At 38.0% G+C, this 12,416-nt stretch overlaps 1 protein-coding gene across 1 annotated transcript in view; it reads right to left on the reverse strand.

Moving 5' to 3' along the window:
* The window catches only part of RHBDL2 (rhomboid like 2), a 97,996-nt gene extending 85,615 nt beyond the window's left edge, over positions 1-12,381 (reverse strand). Inside the window, exon 1 of the mRNA XM_059919418.1 lies at positions 12,331-12,381. Within this exon, the coding sequence (XP_059775401.1) occupies positions 12,331-12,369 (39 nt within the window). The 5' untranslated portion in view covers positions 12,370-12,381. The remainder of the gene's footprint in view (positions 1-12,330) is intronic.
* Positions 12,382-12,416: the final 35 nt, after the last annotated feature.

Consider the following 12,416-nt stretch of genomic DNA (forward strand, 5'->3'; position numbering starts at 1 on the left):
AAATTTCACCAAAATGTTTTAAGCACCTGCAGTTTACACAGCTACTTTACCGGGGAAGGTGTCTTTTTTTCCCCTAGATTTACTGAGATATGATTGACAAGTAAAAATTGTATATATTTAGGTTGTATAACATGATTTTTTAAAGGTGTACAATTGTACACCTATTTTTTAAAGGTGTACAATAGGATGATTATTTTTTTTTTTTGGTTGGGCCACACAGCTTGTGGGAATCTTAGTTCCCCAACCAGGGATCAAACCTGGGCCCTCAGCAGTGAGAGCGCGGGAGTCCTAACCACTGAACTGCCAGGGAATTCCCAGGGATGAATCAATATTGGTATGCATTTTGAAATGATTATCACAATCAAGTTAATTAACACACCCATCATTTCACATAGTTACCTTTTGTATGTGCTATAGTGAGAACACTTAAAGTCTGCTCTCAGAAAATTTTAAGTATACAGTGCAATATTATTAACTATAGTCACTATGTTGTATGTCAGATCCCCTCCTAGATTTTCTTCTAAGATTTTTATTATATGTTTATATTTAAATGATAATATTTAAACCATGTTTTGAAATTGTATGAGATGGGGTCAAATTATTTTCTTCCACATATAGAACCAGATTTACAGCATCATTTACTAGAGGAACCATGTTTTTCCCTCTGACTATGACAAATGACAGTGTTGTCATATGCTGAACTCTCTTATAATCTAATATCTAGTTCTAGATATTCTATTACTTTCCGATGGTATATTTTTATGCCAATGTTGTATTAATTTATTACAGCAGTTTTCTGAGTTTTCTGGTATCTAGTTAAGCAAGTAGTCTCCCTTCATTGTACTTAATTTTCATACTTTTCTTGATTATTCTAGGTTATATAGTCTTCCATATGGGTTTAAGATCATTTTAACAATTCAGTTCAATAGATTTTTTAAAAAACTGTCTGTCAGGACTTCCCTGGTGGTGCAGTGGTTAAGAATCCGCCTGCCAATGCAGGGGACAGGGGTTCAAACCCTGGTGCGGGAAACTCCCACATGCCGCAGAGCAGCTAAGCCCGTGCACCACACTACTGAGCCTACGCTCTAGAGCCCATGCTCCACAATGAAGAGTAGCCCCCGCTCGCCGCAACTAGAGAAAGCCTGCGCGCAGCAATGAAGACCCAACGCAGCCAAAAATAAATAAATAAATTTATTTTTAAAAAAATAAAATTAAAAAAAAACAGCTGCCTGTCAGTATTCTAACTGGAATTGCATTAAATATAAATATTTTAAAAATATTTTTGTTTTTATAACATTGTTTTCTTATCCAAGAACACATAACTTTCCATTTGTCTAGCTCTAATTTTATGTTGTTCAATAAGATTTAATCATATTCTTTATATTTGACCTGTGATTTTGTTCAACTTATTCCTAGGGTATTTTTTTTTTCTTTTTTTCCTTTTCTTGTGGTGGCAAAATACATATAACATAAAATTTACCATCTTAACCTTTTTTTTTTAAATTAATTAATTTATTTATTTATTTTTGGCTGTGTTGGGTCTTCGTTTCTGTGCGAGGGCTTCCTCCAGTTGTGGCAAGTGGGGGCCACTGTTCATCGCGGTGCGCGGGCCTCTCACTATCGCGGCCTCTCTTGTTGCGGAGCACAGGCTCCAGACGCGCAGGCTCAGTAATTGTGGCTCACGGGCCCAGTTGCTCCGCGGCATGTGGGATCCTCCCAGACCAGGGCTCGAACCCGTGTCCCCCGCATTAGCAGGCAGATTCTCAACCACTGCGCCACCAGGGAAGCCCATCTTAACCATTTTTAAGTGTACAGTTCAGTGGTATTAAGTACAATCACATTGTTGTGCAACCATCACCACCATCCATCCCCATAAATCTTTTCATCTTGTAAAACTGAAACTACATCCATTAAACAATAACTCCCCATTTCCTCCCTTCCCCCAGCCCCTGGCAACCACTATTCTACTTTTCATCTCTATGATTTAACTACTCTAAGTACCTCACATAAGAGGAATCATACAGTATTTGTCTTTTTGTGACTGACTTATTTCACTCAAGGTTTATCCATGTTTTTGTAGCATATTGCAGAATTTCCTTCCCTTTTAAGGCCGAAAAATATTCCATTGTTTGTATATACCACATTTTGCTTATCCATTTATAAGTCAGTGGATACTTGGGTTGCTTCCATGTTTTAGCTATTGTAAATAATGCTGCTATGAATACGGGTGCATGAAGGTCTCTTCAAGATCCTGCTTTCGATTATTTTGAGTATATACTCAGAAGTGGAATTGATAGATCATATAGTAATTCTGTTTTTAACTTTTTGAGCAAATGCCATACTGTTTTCTGCAGTTGCTATACCATTTTACATTCCCATCAATAATGCACAAGGGGGGCTTCCCTGGTGGCGCAGCGGTTGGGAGTCTGCCTGCCAATGCAGGGCACACGGGTTCGCGCCCTGGTCTGGGAGGATCCCATATGCCGCGGAGCAACTGGGCCCGTGAGCCACAATTACTGAGCCAGCGCGTCTGGAGCCTGTGCTCCGCAACAAGAGAGGCCGCGATAGCGAGAGGCCCGCGCACCGCGATGAAGAGTGGCCCCCGCTTGCCACAACTAGAGAAAGCCCTCGCACAGAAACGAAGACCCAACACAACCATAAATAAATAAATTAATTAAAAAATAATAATAATAATCCTTTGACTAGTTAACAAACATTTAAAAAAAAAAAAAAAAAAATAATGCACAAGGGTTCCAATTTCCCTACATCCTCACCAACATTTGTTATTTTCTATTTTTTTATAGTAGCCATCTTAGTGAGTGTGAGGTGTTATATCATTATAGTTTTAATTTGCATTTCCCTAATGACTAATGATGTTGAACATCTTTCCATGTGCTTACTGATCATTCATATATATTCTTTGGGAAAGGTCTATTCAAGTCCTTTGGCAAATTTTTGAATCAGTTTTTTGTTGTTGTTGTTGAGTTTTAAAACTTTTCTATGTACACTGGATATTGCTTCCTCATCAGATATATGATTTGCAAATATTTTCTCCCATTTGTGGGTTGCCTTTTTACTCTGTGGATAGTGTCTTTTGATGCACAAATTTTAAAAATTTTCATGAAGTCCAATTTGTCTATTTTTTCTTTTGTTGCTAGTGCCTTTGATGTCATACCCAAGAAATCCTTACCAAATCCAAGGTCATGAAGATTTTGTCCTATGTTTTCTTCTAAGAGTTTTATTGTCTTAGGTCTTACATTTAGGTCCTTGCTCCATTTGGAATTAATTTTTGTATACAATGTTAAGTAAGGGTCCAACTTTATTCTTTTGCATGTGGATATCCAGTTTTCCTAGCACCATTTGTTGAAAAGACCGTTCTTTCCCCATTGGCACCTTTGTCAAAAATCATTTGATCATACATGTGAGGGGGTATTTCTGGGCTCTCTGTTCTATTCCATTGGTCTGTATGTCTGTCTTTATGCCAATAACACACTGTTCTGATTATTGTAGCTTTGTAGCTAAGTTTTAAAACAGGAAGTGTGAGCCTCCAGTCTGTTCTTCTTTTTCAAGATTTTTTGGCTATTCCAGTCCCTTGAGATTCACTATGAATTTTAGGATGCGTTTTTCTATTTTGGCAAAAAAATGTCATTGAGATTTTGATAGAGATTGCATTGAATCTGCAGATCGCTTTGGGTAGTATTGACATTTTAACAATATTAAGTCTTCCAATCCATGAACATGTGACATGTTTTCATTAATTTATGTCTTCTTTAATTTTTTTCAGCAATGTTTTGTAGTTTTCATTGTACAAGTCTTTCACTTCCTTGGTTAAATTAATTCTTAAGTATTTTATTTTTGGATGTTATTGTAAATGGAATTGTTCTTGTAATTTCCTTTTGAGATTATGAAATCATTTTCTATACACTGTGTACAGAAAATGATTTTTGTGTGTTGAGTTTGCATCCTGCTACTTTGATAAATTCATTTATTGTTCTAACGAAGTCTTTAGGGTTTTCTACATATAAGATCATATCACCAGCAAACAAATAATTTTGCTTCCTCCTTTCCAATTTGGATGACTTTATTTCTTTTTCTTGCCTAATTGCTTTGGTTGTTGAATATAAGTGGCAAAAGCAGGCATTCTTCCCTTGTTCCTGATATTAGAGGAAAAGCTTTTAGTCTTTCACCACTGAGTATGATATTTGCTTTTATTGTGTTGAGGTAATTTCCTTCTAATCCTATTGTGCTGAGTGTTTTTATCATGAAAGGGTGTTGAATTTTGTCAAATGCTTTTTCTGCATCAATTGAGATAATGATGGGGTTTTTTCTTCATTTTGTTGATGTGGTGTATTACATGGATCAATTTTTGTATGTTGAACCATTCTTACATTCCAGAATAAATCCCACTGGGTCATGGGTGTTTTTAGTATGCTACTGAATTCTGTTTGCTTGTATTTTGTTGAGAACTTTTGTATCAATGTTCATAGGGAATACTGATCTGTTCCTTGGTATTTATAGTGTTATTGAATAAAATTTTTCCCATTTCCATTTCTAGGTGTTTACTTTTTTAAAAATATTTACCTTGTATCCACCTGCCTTACCAAATTCTCTTACTAATTCTAGTAGTTTTTTGTCATTGTTGATATCAGCAAAATTAGTATCTCTTCTTTCCCAATGCTTTTATCAATGTATTACCTTGTTCTAATCCATATGGTAGTAACTTCAAGGCAATATTTAATAACAATGGTGATTGTGGTCATCCCTGTCATATTTTAACTGAAATAGTTCAGGACTTTGCCATTTGGAATGCTGCTCTTCATTGGTTAAAGATACTTTTTTTTTAGATTCTATTTTTTTTTTTAATTTATTTATTTATTATTTATTTATTTTTGGCTGTGTTGGGTCTTCGTTTCTATGCAAGGGCTTTCTCCAGTTGCGGCAAGCGGGGGCCACTCTTCATCGCGGTGCGCGGGCCTCTCACTATTGCAGTGTCTCTTGTTGCAGAGCACAGGCTCCAGACGCGCAGGCTCAGTAGTTGTGGCTCACGGGCCTAGTTGCTCCGTGGCATGTGGGATCTTTCCAGACCAGGGCTCGAACCCGTGTACCCTGCATTGGCAGGCAGATTCTCAACCACTGCGCCACCAGGGAAGCCCAAAGATACTTTTTTTTTTTTTCTTTTCGTGTTTAAGAAATTTATCTCCACTTCTTAATGTTAATTTTTCCTTTTTATCATTTATTTATTCAGATGAATGTGGTTCTCATGTATATTAGAGGACTCGAATTTGCCTGTGCTTAACTGATAAGGTGAGCTTGCTTTTGGCATGTGATTAGAGCAAACTGCACATTCTTGTTAAGAATGACTATTGAGGGACTTCCCTGGTGGTCCAGTGGTTAAGAGTCCACATTCACAGTGCAGAGGGTCTGGGTTTGATTCCTGTTAAGGGAACTAGATCCCACATGCTGCAACTAAAAGCCTGCATGCCAGGACTTCTCTGGTGGCACAGTGGTTAAGAATCTGCCTGCCAATGCAGGGGACACGGGTTTGATCCCTGGTCTGGGAAGATCCCACATGCTGCAGAGCAACTAAGCCCATACACCACAACTACTGAGCCTGTGCTCTAGAGGCCATGAGCCACAACTACTGAGCCCGAGCACCACAACTACTGAAGCCCGCGTGCCTAGAGCCCATGCTCTGCAACAAGAGAAGCCACCACAATGAGAAGCCCACACACCACAATGAAGAGTAGCCCCTCCTCGGGCTTCCCTGGTGGTGCAGGGGTTAAGAACCCACCTGCCAATGCAGGGGACACAGGTTTGAGCCCTGGTCCGGGAAGATCCCACATGCTGTGGAGCAACTATGCCTGTGTGCCACAACTATTGAGCCTGCACTCTAGAACCCATGAGCCACAACTATGGAGCCCACGTGCCACAACTACTGAAGCCTGCGCACCTAGAGCCCGTGCTCTGCAACAGGAGAAGCCCCTGCTCGCTGCAACCAGAGAAAGCCCACGCACAGCAACGAAGAACCAACACAGCCAAAAATAAATAAATAAAATAAATAAATTTATTTTAAAAAAAAGAGTAGCCCCTGTTAGCTGCAACTAGAGAAAGCCCGCATGCAGCAACGAAGACCCAACTCAGCCAAAAAAAAAAAAAAAAAAAAAAAAGGGGGCCTGCATGCCACAACTAAAAGATCCTGTATGCCTCAATGAAGATCCTGTGTGTTGCAACTAAGACCCAGAGCAGCCAAATAAATAAATAAATAAATAAATATTTTAAAAAAAAGAATGGCTATTGAATTTTATTAAAGCCTTTCAGCATCTACTGATATCATCTTAAGACTTTTCTTCTTTGATTCATGAAGTTTATGAACTACATTGATACATTTCCTGAAATTCTAACCACCTTCATATATTTGAAATTACCCAATTTGGTTGCAGTGTATTATTCTCGTGTGCTAAATTTCATTTGCTAATATTTTATTTGGAATTTTTGCCTCTATTCATTAGTAAAGGTGGGCCATAGTTTGTTTTTTGGAACTATCTTTATCAGAATTTGGTTTTTAAATTATGTCAGCTTTATAAAATGCATTGGGGAGCTTTCCAAATTTTGGCCGGACTAGTAGATCAAATTACAGTGGAATTGTGTATTCTTTAAAGGTTAGATGGAACTGAGTTGGAAAACTATCAGGTTCTGATTCTTTTATTACATGGTAGATGTCTAATCACCTTTAGTTTTCTTTTATGATGATTGTTATATTATAGCTTTCCTTCTCTTTTTGCATTTCTGTTTTTTTTTTTTTTTTTTTGGCAGTGCTGCATGGCTTGTGGGATCTCAGTTCCCTGACCAGGGATTGAACCCAGGCCATGGCAGTGAAAGCCTGTAATCCTAACCACTAGGCCACCAGGGAATTCCATCTAATTTCTTAAGATGAGTTTTAAGTTCATGTATATTTTTAGTATTTCATTTTTAATAATAAAGATAGTAAGGTTATAAAATTTCCCCTGGCTACAAAAGGAAGAATTTGCTGTGTTCTATAATTATATGTGTTATTTGTGTTATATGTGTGTTATATGTGTTATAATCTGAAGTGTTCTCTTTTTCATTGCTTTCTAGATAGTTTATAATTTTAGTTTTTATGTCCTCTTTGACTTCACTGTTATCTAGAAGTCTGTTTAATTTCCAGGCATTCAAAGGTTTTCTTATCACCTTTTTATTATGCATTTGTAATTTTATTGGATTACGATTAGAGTATGCCCTATAAACTTTTATTAAAGATGTGTTAATGTTTTCTTTGTGAACCAAGCATATGGTCTAATTTTGTAAATCATTCACGCGCATATGAAAAAAAGGATATTCTATATGCAATGTATGTTAGGTTCCACAAATGACTACTAAATCAAATTCATTAATTCAATTATTCGGTTCCTCTAAATTTTGCCTATTCTGTACTAAATCTGTTTAATCACAGTATGATTGTATTTCTATCAAGTTCTCCTTGACTTTTTAATAGTTTTTGCTTTATAAATTTAGTTGCCATGTTGTTTAATTTATGATTATTAAAACTTCTTAAATTATTCTTTTTATTAATACATTATATTACCCAATTTAATGCTTTTCTTTAGATTCCTCCTGATATTAACATTGCCTCTTCTACTTTACTTAACATCACCAGGGATGTCTTACCCACTCCCTTATTTTCAACTTTTCTTTATCACTTTGTTTTAAATCTTTTTCTTATATGCAGTACACAGTTGGGTTTGTTTTTTAACTCAGTCTGACAGTCGGTTTTTCAATGGGATCATTCAGTTTATTTACACTTAATGGCAATTGATAACACTCACTTAACTGATACGATGTTTATTATTTATTTTATTTTGCTGATTCCTCTGGTTTTATCAAATTACCATTCATTCCCCCTTTTTCTTGTTATTTGTTGAGTTCTACTATATTTTTCCATTTTACTTATGATTTCTTTTCCTTTCCCTATGCTTATCGATGCACACATATTTTTCTTCTGTCATGTAAAAAAATATCAACTATTTGCCATATAGAGATGCTTTCTTCCCCTACTTCTTTCCCTTCCCCTCAAACGATAAGATCTTTTTGAGTACTTTTATTTCCCCATTCTCCACCCTCATTAAGCCTTTGGATGGGTTTTACCACTCCTCTCCTTACTCCCCCACCCTTGATCTTAGTTCCCCGACCAGGGATTGAACCTGGCCCTCTCGGCAGTGTAAGTGTGGAGTCCTAACCACTGGATCGCCAGGGAATTCCCGCTTCTATTTCATCTTAATAATTTTTTTAGCCTTAATGTTATACAGTTCCAGATAGTTTATTAATATCCAATGAATATATATTATATATTTAGGTAGTCTATCAGTATCCAACGGATATTCAGTGGATATTGATAGACTACCTGAAAATGAATCTAAAGAAATATATGAGATTTCCTTTGTAATCATATGTATTTTATTTTATACATTTTAAAACATTCAGAGAAGGATTTTATAGCACACACAAAAAAGGTAAGAATGCTTGCTCCAGACAATCCCAGCTGCCCCTACAACTTCAATGACCATTTCTACAGTAATGACTGTCATTTTTTTTCTCCAATCCATGCTTGTCCTGAATTCCAGACCCACAGATTTACACATACACACTTACACACTCCACACTTGAGAATCCCAAGTAGTGCTTTAAAGGAACCTCTAATTCAACATTTCCAAAACCACGCTCATAGCTTCTTCCTAGTCTGGTTCTTGTCCAATGAAATCTTTCTCAGAAAATGGTGCTGAGAAAGCCAGAAGCCTAGGAATCACACTTGAATCTTTCATCTCTCTTACCTTCATACCTAATCCTCACCAAGATCTGTTCATTTCATCTTCTAAACTTTCCTCATGTCTGTCCACTTCCCTCCATAGCTTGGAGATCATTGGTGCTTTAGTGGAATGGGAGGGGTGAAATCAGACTGGTGTGGGTTGATAGATGGTGGGTGGGAGATAGCCACTATAGATAACTCTTTTGGGAAATCTGGGCAAAGAATCCCGGAAGATTTTGGAAGATGATATCCTTCTCTCCTTGCATTCCCAGCCCCAACTTTAGCCCAGCCATGCTCCTGGGTCAGACAATTGCTGGCACCAGTAAACAGAGCCTCAGACCTATTGCTGAGCATCCACAGGGTGAATGAAATATCATAGAAACACCCCAGGTGGGGATATGAAAGAATTTGCGTGTGCGGGGAGGTGGGAGGTTCCTTGTAATATTATAAAACTAATGCTACAAGGCATGCATATCCTCCATCTACCCATGCTCACCTCCAACCTGTTCCCCAAACAACAGGCAGGAATCTTTTCAAATGTAAATCATTTTAAAAGTATTTTGTTCCCACCTTAACCCCTGAAGTGGCTTCCCACTGCTCTTAAGATAAAGGTAATAAATCTTGAAGCCTACAGGCATTAAATGCTCAAGCTCCAGACTTCTGCATCAGTTTTTTCTCCCCTGACTCTCTGCATTTGCGCTCTGTACCACAGCCACTTGAGACTTCTTTTGATTCTTCCAACACATTATATCTCTTCTATCACTGGACTTTGGATATGCTGTCCCCTCCGCTTGGGGTGTTCCCATTCTCTTTTTGTTTAGTTAATTCCTAGCTCAAATGTCACTTCTCCAGAGAAGTCTTCATTGCTCTCCAAGACAGGTTAAGACCTCCGCTGCACTCTCTCATAATATCCTGTCCTTTTCCTTCATAGCACTTGTCACAGTTTGTGATTATGCAGTTGTTGTCATTATAATTTGATTAATGTCTGCCATCTCTAATAGACTGGAAGCCTTAGGAGGGCAGGAACCATATCTCTTTTTATAGTATCTTCAGCCATGATAGCATAGTGCCCAGCACCTGAAAGGTAATTAGTAACGTGTGTGTATGTCTGTGACTGGTCAAGTGTCTGAATACGCAAAGCAAAGCAGACCCGGACTGTGGTGACCTCATAAGGAGAAATCACACTGAGACGCTGTCAGAGCAGCCCATCTGCTTCCCTCAAGGACATCCCTCTGGTTGGGCCACTGTCAACTGCAGCTTATAACAGGATATACCACCTACTTGTTTGGTTTCTGAATCATCTGAATCCACCCTCATTCAGTAATGTGGACTATCAGCTTTCAGGGACAGAGAACAACCTTGAAATAATAACTATTTATTCATTCGAACAATATTTATTCTGTGTCTACCCCTCCTGTATTCAAACATTGTACTGGGCATGGGGAAACACAGATGAATAAGGCCTGGGTATTATTCTCAAGGAATTTATAGTTTTGAAGCACAGTCAGATGTGTAAACAAATTATAACTTCCTGTTTTAAAACACTAATTTTTTTTTTTTTTTTGCAGGTGGGTTATATTGTTGTTGTTTTTTTCACACACACACACTGTATTTTATTTTTACAAGAGATAAATAGACTGACACCAATAAAACACTAATATTATAAGGCACTCTCAAAGTTTTAAAGGATCACAGAGTATCCTGTCAAAGCATTTAGCAAAACCCTAGCTAGAAGAGATGCTATTTAGAATGATGACCCAGGGGACACACTTTTCAAACCTTCTGAGCTCTAACTTTGGACCAGTTCAGACCACAAGAAAGCAATCTGCTTGGACCACATTAGACAAGCCCCTTAAAAAATAACCATCCCTAGGTTGCTTTTATGTCCTTGGCTTTTATTGGACATAACAAGAAATATTGATTTAATTTTTCCTTTGCATTTGTTGTTCAAATCTTCTTAATTGCTTTATTACATCATTTATTGGTTCCTAATAAAGTCACATGAGAAACTACCTTTAGAATTTAGTGTTATGAAAAAAAATCTACGGTCTGTCTCCTCTGATGAACTGATTTTTCAGATGACAAAATCTATTCAACATGTACTGTGTTTTCATTTTTGCCCTGGCAGCCAGAAAACTGAGAACTAAAATATCAAATTCAGTCACAGTCATGCTTAACCCCAGGATAACTGTGATCTCATTTTTCTTTGGCCCTAATGTTCTTTTTCTAGCTGTTGTTTGTTTGTTTGTTTTTGCCTATTGTAAACCTTTATGTCCTTATGGAAAAGAAATGGGATAAAATAAATTTAACATTTGGTATGCTCAGTCATTTTAGAGTTATTTCTGCTATTTGTCAAAGATAAATGCAAGAAAACTTAACCTATGTTTGGATCTTAATAAAATTTGGAGAAATTGGGGAGGACAGAGAAGAGCAACAGAAAAGGGACAAAGAATGGGACTGAGGTAGTATCGCTCATATTCTCCAACTCAAATACTGGGGCACATTGATCTGGCATATGGTCTAGTAAAAGAGAGTATCTGAAATTTGGACTGTTTTGGAAAACCCCAGAGATGTGGTTAGACGGACAGATCCCAGGAGGCATGGCCATTATATATATATATATATATTATATATTATATATATATAATATATAATATATATATATTATATATATATAATATATATTATATATATAATATATAATATATATATAAAATATATATTATATATATATAATATATTATATATATATATATGAATAGTTATAGAAAGGTTTTAGCCTTTTTGGATCACAGATCCCTTTGATGATCTCTTCAAAGTATTGAACCTACTTCCCAGTACTAGACATGCACATACGGTTCCCGAAAGCAGAACCCTCCTGTTAACTATTTATCTTTCCAGAATATCAAAAGCACTTTATAGCTGGCACTGCTTTGAAGAATTCGGATAGACCTGAGGAAGCATCTGGGCTGCCAGGTTAGACAGGGAGACTGGCAAATCAGTCATCAGCTGAAGTTCTTAACCCTCTGACACCATTCTTGGATGATTTAAGCCAGTGGGTTGTTTTCTGTTCTTTAACTGTTTGGACTAACAGACCCCTGTGATGAGCCGACGAAGATATGGGTCATCTATCCCAAGATAGGTCCACACACACACGCTATTTTGCACACAATTTCATGGGGTTGGTGGACTTCCTGAAGTCCACCCTCAGACTTTGGGTTATGTTTAAGTGAAGACTTTCCTGGACTCGGGGGGATGCCCCTGCAGACCTTTTAGAATAACCCTCTCTCATCACAGGGACTAGAGCGTTCTGGATGGAACGAGGTTACCGTACCGGGAGACAACCGAACCCCGCGGCCTCTGGACAGGCCCCGCCAACTCTCCCCTCCCCCCTGCCCGTTCGCGCAGGTGCGAAAACCTAAGATGCCACCCCGGCGCGCCTGCTCAGGAAGATGGGGGGACGATGGGACCCTGGGAGCGGCAGTGGCGGGGGTGGGGGCCTTCCCGACCTTGCTTGGTGACCAAGCTCTCCGCCCAGGCCTTTCCATTTCCTCAGCAGGGGGCGCCGCGGGCCGGAACGTGCTGACGGACCTCC

This window comes from Balaenoptera ricei, chromosome 1, assembly GCF_028023285.1.
Source record: "Balaenoptera ricei isolate mBalRic1 chromosome 1, mBalRic1.hap2, whole genome shotgun sequence".
NCBI classification, from domain to species: Eukaryota; Metazoa; Chordata; class Mammalia; order Artiodactyla; family Balaenopteridae; genus Balaenoptera; species Balaenoptera ricei.